Genomic DNA, 24434 nt, shown 5'->3' on the forward strand with positions numbered 1-24434 from the left:
CCAGAATGGGACAAGGAGTTGACCTGTTGCTGGTGGTGAAGGTTGGAGAGCGATGAGCCCTTTCACTGACAGGTGCCATGGGGAAGTTATCCTTAACGAGGAGCAGTTGAATTAATGAGCGGTCATTAATGAAGGCAATCATGTCCTTTCCCTTAACATCGCTTGGGTATATTAATGAAGCAGAGATTAAAAGAACGGCTTCTGTTCTCAGCATCATCAACTTTTTCTTTCAGGTATGCATTTTCTTTTTCCAGAGTTTCCACACGCTTTGTCAGTTCAACGATGTTGTCTTCAGTAGATCCGACTTGGTGTTCGAGCTTGGTTACATGATCATTCAGAGCTGATAAAGCTCCTTGAATGTTGTTCAGACCAGCTTGAAGGGTGTCAGTTTTTTTGTCAAAATGAGCCAGCAATTCAGTTTTGACACTCTGAATTGCATCACAGAGTAGGGAGACCTCAGCTTGCTGCATGGCGAGGGTCAAACAATTTGAGAGGCTAGGAAGAAACAACAAAAAGAAAAGCTCTACCAAACGGCAATAAAAAGCTGGGACTCCAAAAATTCAATAGGAATCACTATAGCATTGAATTAGGGCACAGAAAAACTGTAGAAAGCCCAAAATTCTAGGAAAAGCAGACTGAGATGTGTTGCAAAGGCTCAGGCTATTGCTGCCACCTTGAATTGACTAAGTAGCATATTTGCGGGTTTGATATGAATGCTGTCCTGATTTATGCTTCTCCGTGTCCGTCGGTACGCAACGACGCAGAGCTCTCTGCGTCATTGCGTACCCTCTTCGACCCCCTCTCCGTCAGCTTATGAGCACCTCCCCAAACAACAGAGAGCTCACGGAGACCGCATCGCTCTGATTGGTCCGCTAGAGTTACCTCATTTCCGGAATCCCGATTTGCCGGCCGTATTCCTTCCACAACAATAACGTCTCCTCTATAGTTCTCGTCTTAGTATTTACAATAAAACAATCCGATGTTCAATGTCGATCAGTTCCAGTTCCAACAAATGTCTTCTCTCATTGTTCGTTGTTTGTGGAGGAACGCGGCCGGGCCGTAAATAAACTAGTTGATAATCGTAACGGAAAGAAACGTATCGCCCTCTATTGTTAGCGCTTGCTCCATGCTTGCCACAAGCCGAACTTTTCGAACTTTATTAAACTTTTAATTTATTTAATTTAATGTTAAACTATATTCAACATTGTTGGGCACCACAAACACTTCGTGTTTCCATGGTTTCTGACCTTCAACCAATCACGAACTGTGCCATGCTCGACGTCATATGCAAGCGCAGGACCCCGAGCTGATCTGGCGCCGGTGGAAATAACGCACATTGTAGAAATTACGTTCTCCGTGCGTCGGCTAAACACTGAAACTGAAACTTCAACGCGACAGTGACACCAAGTGGAAATATATATATTACACAGCCCCAAACATGTCTTTTTCAAAGCCTGTAGTGAAGAGAAAGGTTGGTGATGAGCACAGACAATTTCAGGATAAGTGGGAAATGCAATATTTCTTTGTTGAGCACAGGGGCACCCCAACGTGTCTTATTTGCACAGAGAAAGTTGCGGTGCACAAGGATTACAATTTGAAACGTCATTACACAACTAGACATGCTGAGGAGTATGCAAAATACCAGGGAGATGAGAGAGCTAACCGGGTTGCCAATCATAAAACATGTCTACTGAGGCAACAAGATTTCTTTAAGAAAGCAACCAAAGAGAATAACGCAGCAGTTGAATCTAGCTACGTGGTTAGTGAGATGATTGCTAAAGCAGGAAAGCCATTCACAGAAGGTGAATTTGTCAAAAAGTGCATATTACAGGCTGCAAGTATTGTCTGTCCAGAAAAAAAGGTCAGTTTAGCAACATCAGCCTTTTTGCCAACACCGTGGCAGAGCGCATTTCTGACCTGTCAAGTGACATTTATGATCAACTGTGTGAGAAAGCAAAATGTTTCTGTGTATACTCAGTCGCTCTTGATGAGACCACAGACATCACCGACACTGCCCAGCTCGCAATGTATGTCCATGGTGTTGATGACAATTTTGAAGTGATGGAGGAGTTGCTCACAGTAATTCCAATGCATGGCCAGACCACCGCTCAGGAGATATTTCTCCAGCTGTGTGATGTCGTTGAGAATACCGGTTTGCCATGGAAGAAGTTTGTTGGAATAACAACCGATGGAGCGCCATCAATGACAGGGAGGAAAAATGGACTGGTGGCACTTGTTAAAAAAAAACTGGAAGAGGAGGGTGTGGAGGAGGCCATAGCTCTGCACTGCATTATCCATCAGCAGGCCCTTTGCAGCAGATGCCTGAAGTTTGACAATGTGATGTCTGTCGTTGTGAAATGCATCAACCAAATCAGATCCAGGGGCTTAAAGCACACCATTCAGTGGTGAGAAGTATGTTGATGTCATTTTGAAGCTACAGGAGGAATTTGATCACAGATTTGCAGACTTCAAGACGCACAGAGCCACATTTCAAATTTTTGCAGACCCCTTCTCCTTTGATGTGCAAGATGCCCCTCCTGTGCTTCAAATGGAGCTCATTGACCTGCAGTGCAACTCTGAACTCAAAGCCAAGTTCAGGGAGGTGAGTGGAAAAGCAGACAAGCTTGGGCAATTTTTGAGAGAATTGACCCCCAGATTCCCTGAGCTTTCCCGAATGTTCAAGCGGACCATGTGCCTTTTTGGGAGCACATACTTGTGCGAAAAGCTCTTTTCCACCTTGAACTTCAATAAGTCCAAGTACAGGACCAGACTTACTGATGAGCATCTTCAAGCCCTACTGAGGGTCTCAACTGCTTCCTCCCTCAAGCCAAATGTGGCTCAGCTATGCGAAAGGAAGCGCTGCCAGGTCTCTAGCAGCAAGTAGGCAAGAGAAGCCATGTTCAGGACAGTTCATGTTCAATGTTCCATTGTTGTTCAGAAAGTTAAAGGTTAAAGAACTGTTAATACAGACATTTGAATCTGAATAATAGTAATTAGATTTCTCTAGTCAGCAACTATATGTTTCTTAAGTCTTCTATATCTGCTGTATAATAATAATAATAATAATCCATCCATCCATCATCTGTACACATTATATGTACGCCGCTTAATCCTCTGCAGGGTCGCGGGGATAATAATAATAATAATAATTATTATTATTATTATTTTATACATATTATATATATCATATATTTATATATTAAAAATGACACCATATATCAAAAGTTTAATATGACATTATTTATTACTGATTGATTGATTTATTTTCTTACTAATTCTTAATTTGTTTATTTATTTTTTTTCATCTTATTTTGTGTTAAAAAATAAAGATATTTGAGAACATTGGAATGTTTTTATCAGAGCTTTTCTTGTGGAAAACCTGATGTGGCCCAGCCTCACCCAGACTCTGCCTCCAGTGGCCCCCAGGTAAATTGAGTTTGAGACCCCTGCTGTAGACTGAAAAAATCTGCATGGAGGCAGAGTCAGTAACACAGTCAGTTCCTGGGCTCAAGGTCTTATGTTCCCACAGGACCAGGAATTTCGCAATGAGGCAGAGACCACAAAGAGCAGGGTGAGCTGGGACACTGAGATGCACTGCTTCCTGGATGCAGGAGGAACCACCAGGTCAGCTGCTCACACACCACACTCTCCCTCATAATGTCTGACCTTCAGGATACCTTTTGGCAATGACTTTGAAGAGATTATTCTAGTAAGGGAAAGTCAGTCATCAGTTTCCCGGGACTATATCTCAAGTTCTACCAAGGAATAGCATGTCAGGATTATGGCAGCCTGTACTTCAAAACTGGGTTGCCTGGTTCAATGCATTTCAGGCCAAATGGAAAGGATAAAGAGAAGGTTTTAGTACAGTATTTAGTACAGTAAAGTTGAATACTTGAGAATAAAACTGGTCATTACAACAACCAGTAATTACATGGGAAATATTGGTAAGCAAAACACAAAAAGAGTAAAATACAATATACAATTAAAAAGAAGCATCAGAACACGTGAGTGAATTGCAGCATTCAGTGCGGAAACAACCCGCGTAGAAAATAAAGAGCTAAAGATGCAGGAAATAAAGATACATGTATCACTGTTGGCTGTGATTTCAGGCTGCGGCAGACGATTGCTGAGAACAGACTCTGGCCAGTCGAGATTATGAGGTCATCGGCTTCACTGGCAAAGGTAGAATCAAAGCTGATGAGATGGATATGTATGGAAGGATATGTTGAAGCAACAATCAATGACTGGCTGGCCAGTTCATCAAGTCCCACTCTGTTTGCGTGTGTGTGTGTTTGCGTGTGTGCATGTGTGTGTGTGTGTGTGTGTGTGTGTGTGTGTGTGTGCGTGCATGCGTGTGTGCGTGCGTGCATGTGTGTGTGTAGATAGCTGAAGAGAACCTAGAGATCCCTTTCCATGGTGTGGCATTTGTGGACGTGGGGCGGCTGCTGTATCCTGGAGTCAGCCATGTCCGAGGAGCATACAGCATTCATCCCTTCTCTGAGGCGGAATTGCAGAAAAAGGTTCTAGGATAGACGCAGTTGACTCATTTGCATTCACTTTTTGGATTTATGTATAGCTCTTGATGTGGCTCTATATTTACTGGGTCAAGCATCATGAAACATTGTCTACCAGGGTTAAGTTATACAACAATGGACTTCCATTCACTATTTATAGGAGTGATTGTTAAGTGTCCTTGGGTACCCTGACAGGCACTATATAAATTAAATGTATTATTATTATTATTATTATTATTATTATTAGTAGTAGTAGTAGTAGTAGTAGTAGTATTTTGGTATATGTTTGATTATTTTGTCTTAGTTAGGAAAGTAATGTTTAGTTATTTAAATCTGGTGCATTTAGTCTCTTCCACATGGTATAAGGTGGACAGTATACAGTTTATTATTAGTTCAACAACGGTATCGGATCCTATACCGATCCAGCTTTTTTAGTCCCGATATTGATACCGAAGTCCAGGCATTGGTATCAGTATCGGGACTGAAAAAGCTAGATCGATGCATCCCTACTTTTGTTGTGGGCTGCTTACAAGGAGTGTGCGACAGGTAATTGATCATGTGTGATGCTTAAACAAGGACTACAACCACATTTAAAAAAGATAACGGGTGCTGTGTAGAGTGTGTAAAACTGACTTGTGACAGTCATGCGAATACGATACAAACATATAATTGTAGTATGTGTGTGCTAAGGTGAATTGTTCAAAAACTCTCTTTTTAGTAAACTCTGTGAACACAAACAGTGTTTTCAATGCTTGTGTTCATGTCTAGAGACCCTGATGATACTACGAGCAAAGTTTCATGTTGTGTCGAGTCTTCTTAGAGTTTTAAAAATAGAGATTTTGATGCTATCGCTAATTTACCCCAACACTCCTATTTAAAATGAGTTTGACCCAAAAGCTAAAATCAGTAAATCTTAAAAGTCCTCTTTAGCCGTAATTATGCCTTTACATCAAAATTTGACTCATTTACGTTCACAAAAAAAGCCTAGGTTGCATTTTGGCAAGAGCTTCACTTGAACGCATGTTTGTTTGAATTGAATGAATTCTGTTTTGTTTTATTTTTTTTACTCGTTTTGAAATGAGGGTTTTCCTCAATAAACCTAAAATGTATCCTACTGCATGTTCTGTTAAACCTTTTGTTCAAACTAGTCTGTCAATGATCTTGTACTCTAAGGCCAAGCGAAGTGTCAGTGTACTAAAGGAGCAGGCCAGGGATGCAGCGGACCTGGGTAAACCTCGTGCTGTCTCAGCTGCAGGCTCTAACAAGGGTAAGGCAGGAAAGCACTTGGATGGAAACAACAAGGGAGCCAGGGATTCCAAGGAGGCAGCCAAAAAGGTCAGCAAGGTTCTGACAGAATATTTAGATGCTTGGAAAACCTGACAAGACATTAACTATTAAACAAATCCTAAAGAATACTTAAGCAAAGACAAAAACACCAGTTTTTAGTTTGTTTCACCAAACTGTAACCTTTAAAGTCTCAGCTTGTTTTTGTCAAGGTTGAATCCTTATGTAACCTGCTTTTATTACATCAGCAACCTCACAATCAGAGCAGGATAGCCAGCAGTGTGACCGACAGCTTGACAGAACATGAGCTGCCACACGTCAATACTGAGAGAAATGTAAGCTTCCACTAAACAGAGCAAAATTCACACAGTATTAGTGCAGTCACACACACAGTTGGCATCATTTACTGGAAACTGCTGTTGTAGTTACAGTTTTACAGTGTTACAGATGCAAGTACAGCAGTACAAACCTTAAAATCTCACTGCACAATCCTTACTACTGCTATATACTATAAATCTATCCTTGCTGTATTTCTGAATATTGTGGGAAGTCTTCAGCATACTTACATCTTGTTCCTGTGATCAGCAGACATATGTGGAGGCCAGAACTTACATTATCATTGAGATAGCCTTGGAGAAACCGCTGGTACCCAAAACATCTCCAGAGGAGCTGGCCAGAAGGTAAAGTGTATATCAGTCCCCTAGGTCATTGACTTTGACCTGGTTCTAGTAGTTATACTGTCTTGCTGAGCTATGAGAAATTGCACTCTGTTCTGTTATATTTAGTCATTTGCATTTTGGGCTAATGACTGATTGTGCAACATAAATGACTGAGAAATATACTTAGGTGTGTCTCTGTTTCCTGCAGGGTGAAGGAGTTGATCCCACCCAGACCTCCTCTTCCAGCGGGTCCTTGCAGAGCAGAAAGAGTAAAATAGTGACACAGTTATAAATACACACACACACACACACACACACACACACACACACACACACACACACACACACACACACACACACACACACACACACCCACACACAGATATTTAACCATACACTACAAAGTTGCTAACTCGCTGAATTCTTACCATGAATGTGTGCTTCTGCAGGCAGTGCTGGACTTCCACAGGCAGATAGGCAACATGGAGACTATGGTTTTTGAGCAGTGTAATGAATTGTTTGGAACAAGATGGGAGGATTCAGTAGACTGCAGCTGGAAGCAAAAGCAGACTGAGCTAAGGGGAGCGCTTAATGTCTCTGGAAGATACTTCACTTATAAGGAACAATTGAAGGTCAGACCAAACGCACACATCTCTGGTGCACAGATAAAACTTGCAGGCGTTCTTTAGAGGCGATCAGTAGACCACTCAGTGTGTGTTTGTGTGTGTGTTTCTGGTGTGCAGCATGCAGTAGTTAGGATTGTTCGTGACAAGATGCAGCAGACAGAGCCATTCACTAATCCTCAGGAGCTACAGGCTTTTGTCAGCAAGCTGTATGTTTACCTGGTAGAGGAGATGCACATTGCTGTCAATGAGGTAACACACACACACACACACACACAATCACAATTACACAGTCACACATAGTATTAATATACTGCATATTTATGTTCATTTTAAACTCTCGTCCTCACCAGACTTCTTCAGATGACGTCAGTAATGAGGAGATCCACCTAAGTGTCTCTCAGCTCAGACATTTTGCTAGAGAGGCTAATCTTACTGGGGATTATCAGCAGGCTGTTCAATATTACCAAGAGGTAAAATAACTTGTCTTTCCTAATACTTTTGCTCTTCACTCAGAATAAAGGAGGAAAAGAATTGTTTAACAGACTGGACTTATGTGTAGAAATAAAACAGAGCACAGTTGACAGCCAATCACAGGTGTCAATCTCTTCACTCCTTTCAAACTTTAAATCAAAATGCATTCCTATTTATTGATTTATGTATTGTATTTGTTGCAACAAATGCTCCTTAATGAATGCACTGGCTGCTTTTTGTCTGATACTCTTGGAGCATGTCAGCATTTTCTTCTTGTGGTATAGTTGCTCGACTGGTAACTGAATTTGTATTTTTCCCTTGCAGCTGGTGGTGAGGCAGCCAAGTGAACCCTCCCACAAGTTTGAGTGGGGAAGCCACTATGTGCTGACCGGAGACTACATGAGGGCTAAAGAATGTTTCCATGACGCTGTGTCTATCCAACAGGCAAACCAACCCAGGTTATAAACATCCACGTACACTAAAAACAGAAACTGAATGTAACTTTACTTCCTGCCTGACAACTGGGAAGTCCTGAGTTTCTGTATCCTCTTGCTTCTCCAGCCTGATGATGTGTGGGGTGTTGGCAATGATGTTTGAGCATTACAAGGAGGCCCAGACCTTCCTGGAGAGGGCCACCCAAATAGATCCACCCAGTGTGGTTGCCTGGACTCTGCTGGGTGAGGCTAAATCTGTCACTTTAGATTCATTATTCTGGTTTCAGTGGAGAGTTTTATTTGTTCTAATGCTGTTTCAGGGGCTTGATGAGAATTCTGAAGGAAAATAGCTGGTAATGAAAATCACATCACAAAGATGTTGAATCACCGACAAATATTAACAATTAGCAACTTTGGTTTAATAACATATATTCATATCAGCCCCTCACAAACTCTGACCCTGTTTGACTCTGATCAGTAAAGAAGGAGAGATCCAAGCAGGGAAATGTGCAGTCTCATTTCACATTTCTGGGTCTGCTGTCCAGGTTTGCTCCATGAGAGCCAGAATGAATCCATCCTGGCTGAGAGGTCTCTTCTAGAAGCCCAAAGGCAGCTGAGGGCAAAAGAAGCAAAGGAGCAAACACAGAGGGAGGAGGTGAAGAAAGACAAGGAGAAAGACAAGGAGGAGACAAATGAAAAGGAGCAGCAGGAGAACGAGGAGAAATCCTCACTTGCATGTCAGTCTCCCACTGTTGACCAAAGTAAGTTGCAGTGTTAGTAAAGGGAGCCGGAGTCAGATGGTGGACAACCAGGCACAGACATAAATGTCATCACTGAAGAAAAACAAACAAAATGGGGCTCATTCACACACTAATTATTTAAACACTAATCACTATGTATCTCAAGTAATTCTGATCCAAGCGCTGCTTTGTTTTTAATGGATCTGTATGTGTGTAGACCTTTAAATCATAATGAGAGAAAACCTAAAATGTTGATATTAAACAGTCTTCTCCCTACTTTCTGTCATATGTCCATTGACTCTCTCTGTGGTACTGAATATATGGCTCCTGGAGATGCCCATGCTCCCTCACAGTGTGACTGTCATTTTCTCCTAGACCCAAAGTGTGCAGACCAGGACGCAGGGGCACAAGAAAAGCCTCCAGCACAGAGTGTCAGCTCTAGATCTGCTCCATCTAAAGTCTCCTCTACCATTTACACCGAGACAGTTCAGTTTCTGCTTCAGAACAATGCCCTGCAGGTAAAAACTGAGCTGGACTCATAGTGGTCAATTATGACCAGTCATCCACAATGTGTAGTATTTCTGTAGTGTCATTGGTGACCCTCAGTTTAATGTGCTATGGGGCTAAAGTGATTAACGACCATTATAGATGCTCCAACAGCTGGAAAATGACCCTTGTATTTGTATTTAAGATGTCAGACAGGTTGTGTACACAGCAAACACAGCACAACAGCTTTCATTTCTCTCAGATATTTTAAAGTGAACAGTGCTACCCTCAGTGTATATTTGTCATTTTCAAAGTTTCAGCAAGGATTAGACAAAAACATGTCCGTGTTGCGGTTGCAAACAGTTATCAGCAGACAGTGTTGTCCTGTTGTCAGATTGCGGAGCAGGCTCTGTCCCAGGAGCTGCTGTGGTCACTCGGTGGTCGCAGTGTATCCTATCGTCTTCATCTCGCCATGCTGCAGCTGCTCAGAGCCGACTATTGCAGTGCTGTTGCCAGCCTTAGGGAGGCGATGTTGAACAGTAACCAGGTACTCCCACCTCAGTCTCCCACCTGAGTGAAGACGGGCTGGAAATGTGACATGTAGGCTCACTGCCTCCAAACTGATCTGCTGTGTGAGGTGTTTAAGTCCACATCCTGTAATTTATCTGACGTTTGAACTACAGGAGCGATTCAAGTTTTCTTTTGAATTCATGAACTTCTCTCACCTCATTTTTATTTGTATACAGCAAAAGTATAATTGACTCACCTGATGACGTGACTGTGAATATATTACATATTTCCTCAAATATTAAGTAATCAACTTTGGCACTGTCAACATACTTTGCTTCAGCAGAGTAGGTCAGTGTCTGTCTACATGGTGCTTCCTTTTTAAGTGTTATGGATTTCAATGTCAAATCTGTGCTTTAGATGACTTAACTACTCAGTGTTCCAAGTTCCTGCAGTAACATTATTATTACACTTTAACAGACAAATTAGTTCTACTGTATTAATATGTATGGGAGGATTCCCCTGTGTTGCTGTGCAATTATGTTTGAAATATTCCAACGGGAAGTCAAAGATGGTTCAGTGTTGATTAACACAAACCTGGATAGTTTTCCAGTAATTCAGTTGTCATAGGATAATGTTATTGTCAGTTATCAATGTAACAGATTCCCTCCCAACAAAGGCTTTTTGTTCCACTGCTTAGTTCAGTAACCCTGAGCCTCAGTGACTGCTGCTTTTAGTATAGACCAGAGCCATGAATCAGAATTCTAACATGTTTAGTCCTAACTACGTTGTTAACATTATAAACAAAACATGGTGCTTTAGTTGTTAGATTTGTTCATATTGGTCAAAAGTTCAAAATAAAATGTATTCAAACTACTGAAGTTGTGTGGAGTTCAGAGAAACTTTCCGCACAAATTCTTGGTTGAATGAAATGTGTTTAAACCTTTAACACAGTCAGCAAACTGAAACCTGGCCTTCTGAAAGGTCCACTGGTTAAATCAGAAATGTTCTTTATGAATTTAAGTCTTTTTTTTCTTTTCCTTTTTCTTCTGTTGGTTAATATTCATGTTAATAATATTCTACACACAGCAGTAGCACAATTAGCACCTTAATCCTTATTAAACTCTATCTCCTCTGAACCCTGACCCAACCCGTGAGCAGGATGCAGATGTGTGGGCCCTGCTTGGTCACTGCCACTACCTGCAAGGGGCTATCAGTGATGCTCAGGAGAGTTATGAGAGGAGCCTGAACTCCCTGCAGCAGCTGTCAGACTCTCACCTCGTCCTCCTTCGTCTGGGATCCATCTACCTCCAGCAGAGGAAGGTCAGATACTGAGACAGATGCCGTCAGATAAGACTTATTACTCATGGGTGATGAGTCAGGGGATTTTACCTGGTGCATTTCCATGTTGAAGCACAGCATTAAATGTAAAACATCCTGTCTGAAGCCTTGTCTACAGTGCAACTAAATCTCTTTTTCTTGTTTTTTTTAACCTTCAGTTTGAGAAAGCCAAAGTTGTCTACCTGCAGGCTTGTGAACGGTCTCCATCCTGCCTGACCTGGCTGGGCCTGGGCACCGCCTTTTACCGGGTACAGTACTGGAAACAATGGAAACCTTAAGAATATGTATAAATCCTGTTTGCATGCTGGAGTTCCAAGTTCTAAGTACTTTTCTGATTTTAATGTGCAAAGAACACTGAACACAGCCCAGATTACTCTTGGATGTGCTGTATAGTTTAGTTGGCCAACAACTTTAATGTAAACAAGACAGAGGTCAGTTGGCTGAAAGCTGTATTTGGTTACATTTGTGTTTTTGGTTTTTTTTTTTCATGTTTCTGCCTGTAAAGCTGGACGAGCTGTCTTTAGCTGAGGAAGCATTTACTAATGCCAACCATCTGAACAATCAGAATGCAGAGGTGTGGGCTTACTTGTCTCTGATCTGCCTCAGGGTGAGTGTTGATGATGATACTCTGAAAACACACACACACTCACACACCTGTCTGTCTGTCATATTTCAAGACAGGATATGACACAATGTGCCAACATGGCCTTGTCATATTCTTCAGTCAACCACTTCATTCGAGGAGGTAAATTTCATAAACCTCACCTAACCTGAATCCCTGTAAAAATGTAGGAACACAAAGTTAAAGCTGAAACAAGGAATTTTCATTTTCTGTTGATTCTGACGGCTCTGTGGATCAAATTGAAACAAAGATTCAAATACTGTAGCACCAGATTACAGAGCAGCTTTTACCCTCTGGGTAAGAGAAACTCAATTCACTGAGTTTTTTTAGGACCTATTCAATCAGGATGAGTTTGAATGTGACAGTGTAAGCGTAACTACGAAACCTTATTTGAAGGAGTTGTAGGTCATATAGAGGTATCTGTATTAAACTGGGATTTAACTGGGTTTGAGCACAGATTCACTTTTTCACTGTCCGCAAATGGATTTTATGGAAGTAGGTAGCAGGAACCTGAACTAAACATGCAATGAACCTTTGTTTTCAGTCCGGCAGACATAAGGAGGCAGAGCAGTTTTACAAATATGCAACAAGGGTGAGTTATCCTGATGTTTGTCATTATAATCAAGGTTTTACAAAAGGGCTGGCTCTAGTTCTGATAATTGTTAACACAACATTATGTAGAAAATGGCATTTTAGCAGCCCCACAGTTTCTGAGTGCAGCACCACTGTTGTAGTGTATATAGACATCTATCAGACCTAATGTAGGTGCTTACTAAAAAAACTAATTACATCATCACAATTTTATGTGTTGAAAACTTGATCGACCCTCTCACTGAAGTCATGTAGAGAAGAAACAGGTGACGAGGCTGAGACACATTTCATCCTCATACAAGACACTGTACCATCAAAATGATTTTACATATTGATACTTTAATGATGGTTTGAAATCTATGTTTATTTTTTTTCTAAGAAAACAAATAAACCTAAAACAATTAAATTATTGTCTATAGAAACGTAAAACAGTGCTTTTTGATGATGCCTCTCCATTAGTCATTCATTTTGTTACAGTGTACAGTACAGTATTTATTTTCATGAAATATGTCATCCAGAAGCTGTTTGGGATATATTTTTGTTAGGGTTAGGGTTATGAAAACCTTTTCTTTGTCTTGTTTCACAGTTCAACCTGCAGAATGATTCACTTCTCAAAGAGTTCAGTGAGCTGCAGGATCAGCTCCTCGTCAGTCGTCTGGACTCATGCTTTGGAGCAAGCTCTGAAGCGGGGTGTAAATACGCAAACACAGTGTATGAAGACATTTTTTAAAAAGACATTTTATTGTATTTTGAGGGTGTATATGTGTTAACATTTATTGTGACACATGATGGATCAGATTTTACAGGCAGTGAAATCAATAACTGGCCAAGCTGTACGACAGGTCAGGATGGACATTGCAAACAAACTCAAAGCAACACAAATAGGCTCACTTTATATAAAACTGCAATAGCAACTTTTAAAAAATGTACAGCATTAAGAAAAGAAAGGACAAAGGGCATGTGGTGACAATCAACCAATGGTGCAGAAACATTATCTCAGAAAAACAAGCCTGATGAGATGTTGAGAAACACCTCACCAGAGTTTTGGCACAATTCTTGCTTCACTGGAAGGAAATCTTCAGTGAATTTTATGTTTTGGATATAATTATTGTCAGATACATTTACAATGCATATGTTTCAATGAATGTATTTCTTATTTTAAATTTGGAAATTATACTTCCTAAAATGTAATTTGTATTGTCAATGTATTTGCTTTCCATATGGGCATTTTTATTTGTGCCTTGTTTCTGGACATGGGTTTATACAAGTTCTGGCCACTGTGGGATCAGGTAGTCTGATGCAGGGGATCACTGTCGGACCTGAGCAAAGAGTTCTCGCAGCCACGGTGAGTCCTCATAGAGGCGAGGGTCACCCAGATACTCTGAGGTCCTCTTGTACAAGTAGTAGTACAACACAGAAGCTGTGAACAGGGAAATATGTGAGGATTGTTTTAATATATAAAAACAGAAATACATTTGTTTCCATCAGACAGTCTCAATGTACTCTCAGTCACACTTTCACCACCCCAGGTTTGAAAAAGTACATTCTGATGAGTCAGGGGTGACTTTACTTTATCCAAGGTACTGACATTCAGATGGATTCGCTGTCTTGGACTCAATCCACCCATTACAGAAGTAGTCTAGTTTTCTACTGATTAAACAGAATAATTAGGAAAATAAAGCCCAGTAGAGTTAACAGTGCCTTAAAGTGGGTTCAAAATGTAAGAGGTTTTGTGAAGCAGTGATGCAACATCGAATCACACACTGAGTAAGTGTCTGGGTTGGTCTTGAGCAGCAGAGCAAACAGAGAGATAAATAACACGGCCACATTCTGTCCTCATACTTGATAAAGGGTCACCTGCAGAGAACAGCATCTAGACAATAATCCTTTTATCCACTTAGCAGCTTATACGTCTATGAAAATCAACCCCACATGGCAATGTGAGATCACTTCCTGGAGCCTGATGGTAGACAGGGCAGACTGACACTGATGAGAAACTCTGAGCTCTGTCAGGGACCTTCTTCATAGCATAACTAGAGCGATGATCACACTGAAAATTCATTTGTTCAGAGGTTATATAAAAACAGCACTGCGCTCAATGGTGAGCAGGAACTATTGAGTCAGTCCTTTGAAGCAGAACAATTTTTAATCCTTGTTCTGACATGCAGCATTCACTCTTGTAAACATTAGTTTCAAGGGAATCACTCTCCATTGTCTATTTCTTCAGTAGGGATAAAATACCAAAGCTCTGCTGTATTCTAGCTCTTGTAAACTTAGAATGCCTCAAGGTCATTTAGATCTATAGTTGCAACTTGATGCTCTTTTACATTCAAGTTATTGAAGGAACACAAGACCCAAACAAAGCTATTGACACAGCAGTTATTTCGTATGTAGCCTTCTGTGTATAGCCGGACACATACTCGATTTTTGGGGCCAATAGTGATACTGATATTAGGAAGTAAAACATTTCCAGTAGTGACAAATCAGCCGTTATACATTCATCACTTTTGACAATGATATGTAACTGAGGCAGGGCATTTTACAGTTTTAAGGCGCTCTTTGTAACAATTTGTAGCAATTTACATGTTTTGATAACTTCTTAATTGACCATATGTGAGCAGAGTGTAGTGTGACGTCTCTCTCTGTTGCCTACACAAGCCTGTGAACGATTTCTTGAAATTGTTTAATGCTGCTGGACTTCATGGACCTTCTCAAGTTCCACATCTCAGTGCCTCCTCCACCTCGCTGGAGGGAACAGTAACTAATGTAACTAATGTTGTGTAATGTAGCTAATGTTGTGGTTAAGAAATGGAGTCCACAAAGGAAAGTAAAAGAGCGGCTTCCAGCACAACGCAGTCCCTTTAACAATAAACTTCACTCACATAACTGGCATCAGTGAACTAAAACTGGGAATTTAAAGGTTTGAAATGACAGAATAATCTTTTATTCTCTTTATGCTTCGCTGCATGGTCACCATATTCACTAATACCTGATCCCAATATATTGGTCTGGCTCTACATTTGTGGTTTGACATTTTAATAAATACTTTTGGTTGGCATTAAAAACATTTTATTGACGCATCATGCTTACCTGTTCTTTGGAACACAAACAGCACCTGAAGGCCGTCCGTCCAAATAAATCTGTTGGTATTTATCCAACGCAGATTCTGGAGAGGTTAAACAGAAACACAATGATGGTCATTTACACCTTGCAGCTTTGAAACATGAGATTAAAATAAGAAATGTATTGTTGTATTCCAGTCTGCCCACTAAAAATGTTGTTGTTCACACACTGGCATCTTCAGGCATGATTTTTATGAAATGTGTAGGATTTTGCTCCCAGTGTCTGTTTGGTTCTTATGGTAAATGAATATGTATGGAGACATTATTATATCTCTCTCTTTGTGCACATAAAGCACGTACCATGAGCCAAGAGTGGAGTGTGATACTGAAGGTCAAATAAAGAGCAGAGAGCATTAGCAGAGATCTAAACCGCTCCAGCAATATGGCGACCAGGCCGACCTGGAACACGAAGGTGTTAAACAGCATCAACAGAATGATGATCAGGTTGAACAGGATGGCAATGTCCTGTATACTGTTGGAGGGAAGCAGACAGAAAGAGAGAGGATGGAGAATATGTGACCAGCAGAAAGGAGGGAGACAGGAACATAAGGATTACTCCTTTGTACAGTGCTGTTTCAAATCATTCCAGCGTCCCTAATGACTCAGTACAGACAAGTGTACTATTCTCAGCTCAGAATTGTTTTCCCTCCTCGAGCTAAAGATAATGCTTGGTGGCTGAATCAGTGAGGAACTCTTACTCACATGAAAAGCACCAGCTGGACAGCCGGTTCTGCCCTCAGCAGCTCGCTGAAAGAGTTAACGAACAGGTCGAATGAGAGCAGGCTGAGCTGAATCAGTAACACCAGAGAGTAGTTGCTGGTTTGGAGGGTCTCCGGCCCGAAGGCTGGGCGCCCGGGCGGATACGATGGATCCAAGGCTGCACTGCACCTGCCCACACACTACATAGAAACATCAATCCACATGCAGTGGTCCTGACTGGTTTGGGGCCTTGGTGAGGCGTTCAAATTTATCCACAGTTTAGTCACAACATCAGGGCTCCATTTTCTCTAGTTAAAATTAGTCCTGTTTACTTTGGAAGAATTGAAGTCCTTTTAAAATGGGAAACAGAGTCCGGTTTTGGGATGAGCTTCCTGGAAGTCGCAGAAGCCAGCATGTCACAATGGTTGATTTTTACAGCTCCAGCATGAGCAGATGTGGTGGCCTGGTATAGGCTGTGGAGAGGATTTTCTTGAATCTTGGTGCAACATCAGCACCAAAGTGGATCCAACAGAGACTGTGGAAGGAGATGCAAATTAGTTCTCTGCTGAAAAACAGTTTTTACGACACAGTGAAGCTCTCGTACACTTGATTTAATAGAAACCTCGTCCCATCATGTTGTTCTTATGAAACATAACCAGGCGTGTTCTACAAACTGCCAACTGAAATGCATTTAACTGTCCCATGTTGATACTAAGAGGATATACTTGAACCTTTTTGACCTTATTAGCACATGAAAGCGGCAGAGAAACTGCTGAAAGCATTAAATATTTGCATCTGCAGAAGCGGATGATTAAATAAACCTTCACCTGGTCAATCACACTCTCACAGAGAAGGGAAGTGATTCTTCCAGCAGCAGCTCATATAACATTGGCTGAAGTCTGAGTGAACATGAACAGCTCTCAGCATGTTGATGACTGAGCACGTCACACAGAGTCAATACCAGCAAGCCTGTAGCTTCCACACAGACCCTGAGGTTGTGACCTCTGTGTCATTCTTCAGTGAGTGTTTTAGCAACCAGGACGGAGTTTGCATTTTCTATACTGATCGTCTTTTACAGGTTGCATCCTTTATTTTTAGTCACGACTTATTAAATTCAACAAGCCCAATAAATTGATTGGGCATCTTGATTGACATGATTGGTGATTTCCAAATCATAGCATTTATTACTTGCATGTACATCATGTAATCATTTTTTATATGTTGAGAAAATTCTACTATTACATTTTGCTGAATAATCGAAGAACACACTGGACTGTCTAAAAATTCAAAGGCCCAGTGCTGAAGATGATTTTTCTTTGCTCAGGAAATCTTCATTAAAAAAAAAAAAACATGTCAGGAAATAAAAAGTACAGACACAAAATTGTAGAGTTCAAGGAATAAATAAAATGCTTTTCATAATCCAAATGATTAAAGACTTATAATTAAAGTCTCTGAAGTCCTGGTCCTTGTTTCAGCCCTGAATACGAACAGAGGGGCCGAAACCCCCAAATGGATGGGACTGACCTGTCTGATAATGTTCAGGCCCATAGCTTGTATCCATGCAGATAATTTGAGTTTTATTTGTTCACATTTTGAGATATTCATCTTCACAAGATTTCTGCCTCTTCCTTGCTGTCATCAATTTGTAGCTGAGCTACTTAAAAAGAAACATGACCAAGTGACTGAAATGTTACTCTGGAAAGAGAAGTCCTGTTGAATTTCATGCTGGCGCTCAAATTAGATTCCATTCACATTTGTATAGGCATGGATATCCCAGAACCTGGAAAAATACAATCATAACTACCTGCATGGCTAGATGAGAAAAGAAGCAAGCAAGAGAATGTGTTTTTTTGTATTTTGTGTGAAGAACATTTTCAATGCACACTTGAGTTTTTTCTGCCACAATCAAAACACAGACGTTAGCCATGTGGCATCATGGGAGATGTGCTTAAGAATATCTTTCAGACTCAGAATCGGGTTTAAAGATGAGGTCATGTAGCAGCCCAGTCGCATTTTATCACTTTTATCGCTTGTGCTCTGATTGATTGAGGTTAGGAAAATATCATCTTTGGTTTAAAACACCTTGAAGCGATTGACGTTAACGTAACCTATTGACATTGTATTAAAGCTTTAAGTTTAGTCACATTTGCCAACTTCCTCCCTCACTTTAGAATTAAGAATTTATAAAAATGTGTGAAAACAGAAGTCTTGTTGAAAGTGTTTTCACTTTTAATATGTGGACATGAACAAAACAATAAAAATGAAAACAGACTGTCGTGAGTTACAATGGAGGCCAGAAAAGCTAAAAGTGAGGAGCTGAAACAACTGGGATGTCTTTATGAAACGCAGGTCAAATGAAAAGCACAAAGACTTTTGGCTGGTCTGTTTCATCCCCTTTTTAAAGGGTCATGAAACTGCTCACAGCAGATGCTACACTTTGTAACTGTTCCAACTGCTGATTATATAAAGGTGGTAAGCTAGCAACGTTGCGACTTGATGAAAGCCAAACGTCAGCATGTTGGTTGAGGATTACCAGAATAAATCAAGAATAACATAGAAATTAGGATTGTCATCATTGTCCTGAAAACCAAAAGCATTTATTTCATTCACACAACATTAGTGTTCATTATTGTCGTCTGCACTGTGCATGTTGTGTCAGCTGATATTATGTGTATTTAACCACACTTGTGGATGACAGAGATTATGTAGGTCAATATAAGAACACAATTCAACAAAATATGTAAGAATTAAAACACACTAAAATGCAGAAACTTTACATACTTACATATTTAGAACTATATGTTTTTTATAAATATCTTTAATCACAAGAAAATGTTACCTTAGATCAATAAAACCTGAGCTATTTTTGCAAATAAAAAAGACAAAACAAAACAAGCCCTGACACCCTCTAACTGAATGACGACTAACTGTACACCAGGATGTTTTCACAGTGAACTGCAGGTTACTGTTAAGTTGGAGAGCAGCTTCTCATGCCTGATTTTTATTCCCTCAGGCTTCTTCTTATCTTTTCATTAAAACAGACTATATCTCCTCTCTCTTGTTGAATATCGAGAAAACAGGTTGTCCTCTTACTTGTGTTGTGACATTTAAGTGGGAAGTGTAAATCTTTGCCTTGGCTCCTTTGACATCTTGTGACCCAGGACAGACTCCTTCACACTGACACTGGGTGGATCCTCTTATGACCCTGTATATTTATAGCTTGGCACTGCCGTGACAGGTGTGAGGAAGATTAGGACTACTTCTCAATGGTGGAACGTCCAGCAGAAGACTACTTCTTCTTGGAAGCTGTCCCACTGAGATTCTGGGTTAGCGGCCCTACTGTCTCCAGGGCTAAACGTAAGTGAGACAACTGAAAATATTACTTAAAGTCTAATGGGAGGAACATCTTGTTAAAGGTTCTTCCAGTGCTGTGGATACACATCAGAGACAAAAAGCCATCAATCATCACCTTATAAAATCTACTCCTAATTAATTTAGTTTGTCAGATATTTAGTTTTCCTTTGACAGGAATGAAGTGGTTACATTTAAACAGCCTTTCTTGTTCTAGTCATTAATGTGACCCAACTTGTACCTCTTGGTACTACACCATTTAATCTTCTTAAGAAATTCCACAACAGCTTGTTGCTTCACACAAAAATGATACATCCTCTCTTGAACTATTTCAGAATATCAATCAACAACTCTGAAACTGCTGCCAAATAATCAAAAGTGTGTGTACCTGTGATTGAAGATTGATTTCAGAGGATGAAGCAGTCCAGATGAAGTATGTGGCCACAAACAGCACTGTGTGCAGCACAGACTGACAGTTCGTGTCTAACAGGGGTAATCCCTCCATGTCTCTAAGAGACGGGCACCAGATTTGTGTCATGCGTTTTTCTCTTTGCGCTTTGATTAGTGCAATGGCTTCATCTCTTTTCTTAATCAAAACAACGACAGACTGTCAGAACTTGATATACTTCATCATACATTATGTTATCTTATTCGATTTTATACTCAAAGAACAAGGTTGAGTCAATGCAATGGAAGAGATTGTTTATGATGCTGAGTTGATTTGAAGTGAGCTCATAACACAGAACTTCCTCCTGATACCTTTTAGTTGTTATATATATATATATATACACACACACACATATATATATATATATATATATATATATATATATCTATATATATATATATATATATATATATATATATATATAGAGAGAGAGAGAGAGAGAGAGAGAGAGAGAGAGAGAGAGAGAGAGAGAGAGAGAGAGATGCCCACAATTGCATTTTTACTAGTCATAATACATCACAATGTTTTTTTGGATATTCAAAATTATGACTAGTACCAATAGGATTGAAGATATTGAAGACTTTTTCCTAGTAAGAACTCTATTGCAGGTATCCAGGATGTTCATTCTAGATATCCAGAATGTAACTGTGGATATCTGAAATGTTCTTTATGACTAGGAGGAATTGAATTACAGATATCTGCAGTACATATCCAGTCTAGCTATTAAATGTTAAAATGGCCACTCATACCTTTTAAGAATTTTTAGATATCTTAAATTTAGTTTTGACAAGTACAATCAAAGTTGTAGATCTCTTTTCTCTTTTCTACTGGTAAGAATGTTATTGTGGCTATACCATTCTGACTAGTGAGAATACAATTTTGACTAGGAGAAATGCTGTTATGGCTATCTAAAATGTAATTACAGATGGGAGTGTGGTTTGATTAAATGTTGAAATGGCTTGCCATAGTTCCCCTTCCCCCAAAATTTTAATTTTGTTAATATCTCAATAAAAGCAAGGAATCTCTGTCTGTCTGACTCTCTGTGTGTTTGTGTATCAAATATCTCTGCAAATCATCTCTGACATTTTCAACATGGCTGCTGCGTGGTTCAAGGGTGTGCAACGTCGCATTTGTTTGGACTACAGTGACACCGTTAATAAATTATTTCAGAAATGCTTTACAAATTCTGCGTTCAAGTTGAACTCCAGCTGACCTCCTGCAACAGCAAGATTTTCTCCAAGTATCTAAGTTCTCCATGTGGGGGTGGGTGGGCGGAGTTAACTCCGACCACTCCCCCCACATTGAACCGCAGCACGCAGATTGCAGAGTGACTCTTTACTCCGTCCACATTGAGCCACTCCCTGATCTGTGTTCTGTAGCCAGGGGCTTCTCAAATGGGGGCGCCTGCCAAGATGGCCGAGTGAGCAGACGCTTTCTACTGAGCACTGCAAACAAAAGTTTTGGAAATAGTAAAACTTATCATCTCTCCAAGCACTGAATTCTGTTTTTTTAAACAATACGGCACTCATAAACCAAACAACTGATCAATGTCGAACCAGCGCGAGAGGAAAAGAGGCCCAGAGAGAGCTGGACGGAAGCTAAATCCTGATGCTAGTAATAGAATCATTCAAATTGGTATACAAGCAAATTTGGCAAAGATACTCTCTAAGGGTCACTTTTTTGGGAAAAAGGCGTTGGCCACCCAATAATTCAACATGGTGGCCATTTTTTCAAGATGGCCGCTATTTCTGTCAAATGCTCATTATGTCAATCGTTCAAACAGTGATGTAGGCATAACATTTTGTGAAAATACTCTATTAATAATATTTTTTTGGAAAATGGTGCTTATCCCTCAAAAATTCAAGATGGCAACCATTTTTCAAGATGGCCACCATTTCTCTTGAATTTTTAGATGGTGATGCTATCATCAAATTTGGTACAAATATTCTTCAAGGAACATTCTCATGGAAAAAGGTGTGTGGGAGTTGAGCCTCATCCATGCTTAACTTAACTCGTGCACCATATTCTTGTGTAGGGAAAAAACTTCCACAGGACTCCGATGTAAAAGGAATGGCAAAATATATTTATTCCACGTTTTCTTCCATGTCTTCTTACAGGAGTAAAACCAAAACTTAAGCTTTCCCAAAAACAGAAAAAAGGTGCTACGGTCAGGAAACTGTGTGGCTCGATCCTAGATCAAAGCTCAACTGCCTGATATACCTCAACGAGCACGATAGAACATACAACTTTTAAAGAGACAGTAACATGAGTTTACTTCAGAGTGAATTTACTAGCAGAATGTTATGTCATTCTTTTTAAACTAAATATATGAATTAAATGAATTTAACTGACCTTTTACTATTTATTTATCACTCCTATTACACAAATATTTATTCAAATTTACATGAACTGTCAAATGAAACCAAGCACACCTTCAACCTTCAATCGAAGCATGTGAAAGCACGTAAAACACCATTTGGCTCCCACATACCGGCCCCTAATTGTTCTCTTAATTAGAGACAATTACCAAATTATACAATGGAGCCAAATAAAAGTCTTTATGACATTAGTCATCTTGTCATTGTAAGAGTTATCATTTGCTACATTCTCCTTCCTGAAGAAGGCAAATCTTTGTGATGGGTCTATCCAACGTGTTAGTCTTGGTTTTTATGTGGACCTGACGTACCAGTCCAGACTTGTCTGGAACTGTCTGGATTACCTTTCCCATCACCCAGGAGTTGTGTGGTGCTGAATCGTCTACAACCAACACATTATCTCCTACTGCAAAATTGCGAGATGGGCGGAACCACTTGTGACGCTCTTGAAACTGTGGTAGATATTCCCTGATCCATCGCTTCCAAAAAATGTCTGCCATATACTGCACCTGTTTCCATCTTCGGCGTGAGTACAGGTCTCGACTGTCGAACAGACCTGGAGGCAACGATGGTCGGGTCTTCAGGAGCAAGAGATGGTTTGGAGTAAGGGCCTCTAGATCGTCAGGATCACTAGATGCCTTTGTTATAGGTCGACTATTAATAATGGCCTCTGCCTCACACAGCAAGGTGTGTAAGCCTTCCTCGTCTAGTTTTTGTTGTCTCAGGGTGGCGTTCAAGATCTTCCTCACAGATCTGATCATTCTCTCCCAGACCCCTCCATGATGGGAGCCAGTGGGCGGGTTGAATAGCCACTGAATGCCTCTCTGGTGAAGAGCGTTTTCAATCTGTGAGGTGTTCCACTCCTGGATTGCCCTCTTTATCTCACGCTCGGCGCCGACAAAGTTTGTTCCATTGTCTGAGCGAAGGAGTTTCACCTGGCCTCGTCTAGCTATGAAACGGCGGAGAGCGGATATAAAGGAGTCTGTATCCAGAGAAGATGCTACTTCCAGGTGAATTGCACGGACTGCCAGGCATGTAAAAATCACACCATATCTTTTCACCGAAGTTCTTCCACGCTTTACTTCGAACGGGCCGAAGTAGTCCACTCCAGTGTTGGTGAACGGAGGCTCGTCTGGCAAGACTCTGTCTCGAGGCAGATTGGCCATTTGTTGCTGCCCTACGGCTCCATGAGTCCGCCTACAGACCTGACACTTGGATAAGAGTCTGCGTATAGCTGAACTTGCGCCAGGGATCCAATACTTGGACCGCAATTTGGCGAGAACGTGATTGCGCCCGGCATGACCCAGGCTTTCATGGATGTCTCTGAGTATCAGTGTTGTAATACCCAGATCTTTGTGCAGAATCACTGGCTGCCTTGACTCCTCAGGCATAGCAGCCCTGCTCAGTCTTCCTCCAAGTCTGATGATGCCTTCTTGAAAGACTGGATTGAGCTTGAACAGACTGCTGCTTCTCTTCACATTTTCACCTTTTTGGAGGGCTGTCTTTGGTGAAAACCTTTCCTTGGCAGTAGCGAACAATCTCTTGCTCTGCGTCCTTTAGGTTCTCCACTGTTAGGTTGCAATCATTTGCTCTCCAAAGAGCTGCCTTGAAATTCCTCATCTGTCTGTCGACTTCAGGTGCAGAGAGGTTGGTACTCAATTCCTTCCTCTTTCGACACACATTCAGCAGAGTTCTCTTGATCTTAAGCACCCAGGCAACCGCCCTTTTCAGTCGAATCCATGAAGAGAAGTGTTGCATTAACTCCGCCACTGAATTCCTTGGTGGTTCAGGTGCAGTAGCACAGACTGTTACACCTCTTACTTCTGGATCTTCTGTGGTTAGATTCCCATAGTGTTCTGGGTTTTCAGGCCACTCTTCAGAGGGTTTTGTGAGAAATTCCGGCCCCTGTAACCAATCATGGCTCTGAATGAACTTCTCTGCCTTGAGACCCCTTGACGCATAGTCTGCAGGATTAAGAGAGGTGCTCACATACCTCCACTGATGAGGTGCAGAGATTTTCAAGATGATTTCCACACGATTAGCAACGAAGGTGCGGAATCTGCTTGTTCTGTTTTGGATGTACTTCTGTACAGTCGTACTGTCTGTCCAGAATATAGATTCTTGGAGTTCCAGTTGCAGTTCTGATCTCAACGTCTTGTCCATG

General features: G+C 40.8%; 3 protein-coding genes across 7 annotated transcripts in view; 1 reads left to right on the plus strand and 2 right to left on the minus strand.

Annotated features, from left to right (window-relative positions):
- The window catches only part of cfap70 (cilia and flagella associated protein 70), a 27548-nt gene extending 12192 nt beyond the window's left edge, over positions 1 to 15356 (plus strand). For 3 of the 5 annotated variants that reach the window (XM_037094816.1, XM_037094818.1, XM_037094819.1), the window contains 20 exons: positions 3530 to 3624; positions 4110 to 4182; positions 4383 to 4520; positions 5688 to 5849; positions 6047 to 6133; positions 6384 to 6478; positions 6666 to 6726; positions 6907 to 7089; positions 7201 to 7332; positions 7434 to 7553; positions 7879 to 8012; positions 8116 to 8231; positions 8534 to 8749; positions 9104 to 9246; positions 9609 to 9761; positions 10883 to 11044; positions 11221 to 11310; positions 11568 to 11669; positions 12229 to 12276; positions 12862 to 15356. In XM_037094816.1, the coding sequence (XP_036950711.1) occupies positions 3530 to 3624; positions 4110 to 4182; positions 4383 to 4520; positions 5688 to 5849; positions 6047 to 6133; positions 6384 to 6478; positions 6666 to 6726; positions 6907 to 7089; positions 7201 to 7332; positions 7434 to 7553; positions 7879 to 8012; positions 8116 to 8231; positions 8534 to 8749; positions 9104 to 9246; positions 9609 to 9761; positions 10883 to 11044; positions 11221 to 11310; positions 11568 to 11669; positions 12229 to 12276; positions 12862 to 13005 (2454 nt within the window). In that variant the 3' untranslated portion in view covers positions 13006 to 15356. The remainder of the gene's footprint in view (positions 1 to 3529; positions 3625 to 4109; positions 4183 to 4382; positions 4521 to 5687; positions 5850 to 6046; positions 6134 to 6383; positions 6479 to 6665; positions 6727 to 6906; positions 7090 to 7200; positions 7333 to 7433; positions 7554 to 7878; positions 8013 to 8115; positions 8232 to 8533; positions 8750 to 9103; positions 9247 to 9608; positions 9762 to 10882; positions 11045 to 11220; positions 11311 to 11567; positions 11670 to 12228; positions 12277 to 12861) is intronic. The other 2 variants (XM_037094817.1, XM_037094820.1) reach the window with 2 other exon arrangements.
- On the minus strand, positions 13583 to 19952 carry LOC119018013 (transmembrane protein 138-like). The gene is made up of 5 exons (XM_037095337.1): positions 19836 to 19952; positions 16100 to 16296; positions 15698 to 15869; positions 15366 to 15441; positions 13583 to 13695 (listed from the first exon to the last, which is right to left on the minus strand). Exons 1-5 carry the CDS (start codon positions 19950 to 19952, stop codon positions 13583 to 13585), a joined length of 675 nt encoding a protein of 224 aa, XP_036951232.1.
- Positions 19953 to 22409: 2457 nt separating this feature from the next.
- Positions 22410 to 23661, minus strand: LOC119018014. The gene has a single exon (XM_037095338.1). It carries the CDS (start codon positions 23659 to 23661, stop codon positions 22489 to 22491), a length of 1173 nt encoding a protein of 390 aa, XP_036951233.1. The 3' UTR covers positions 22410 to 22488.
- Between the last annotated feature and the right edge of the window lie 773 nt (positions 23662 to 24434).

Source organism: Acanthopagrus latus, chromosome 4 (genome assembly GCF_904848185.1).
Source record: "Acanthopagrus latus isolate v.2019 chromosome 4, fAcaLat1.1, whole genome shotgun sequence".
In the NCBI taxonomy this organism is placed as follows: Eukaryota; Metazoa; Chordata; class Actinopteri; order Spariformes; family Sparidae; genus Acanthopagrus; species Acanthopagrus latus.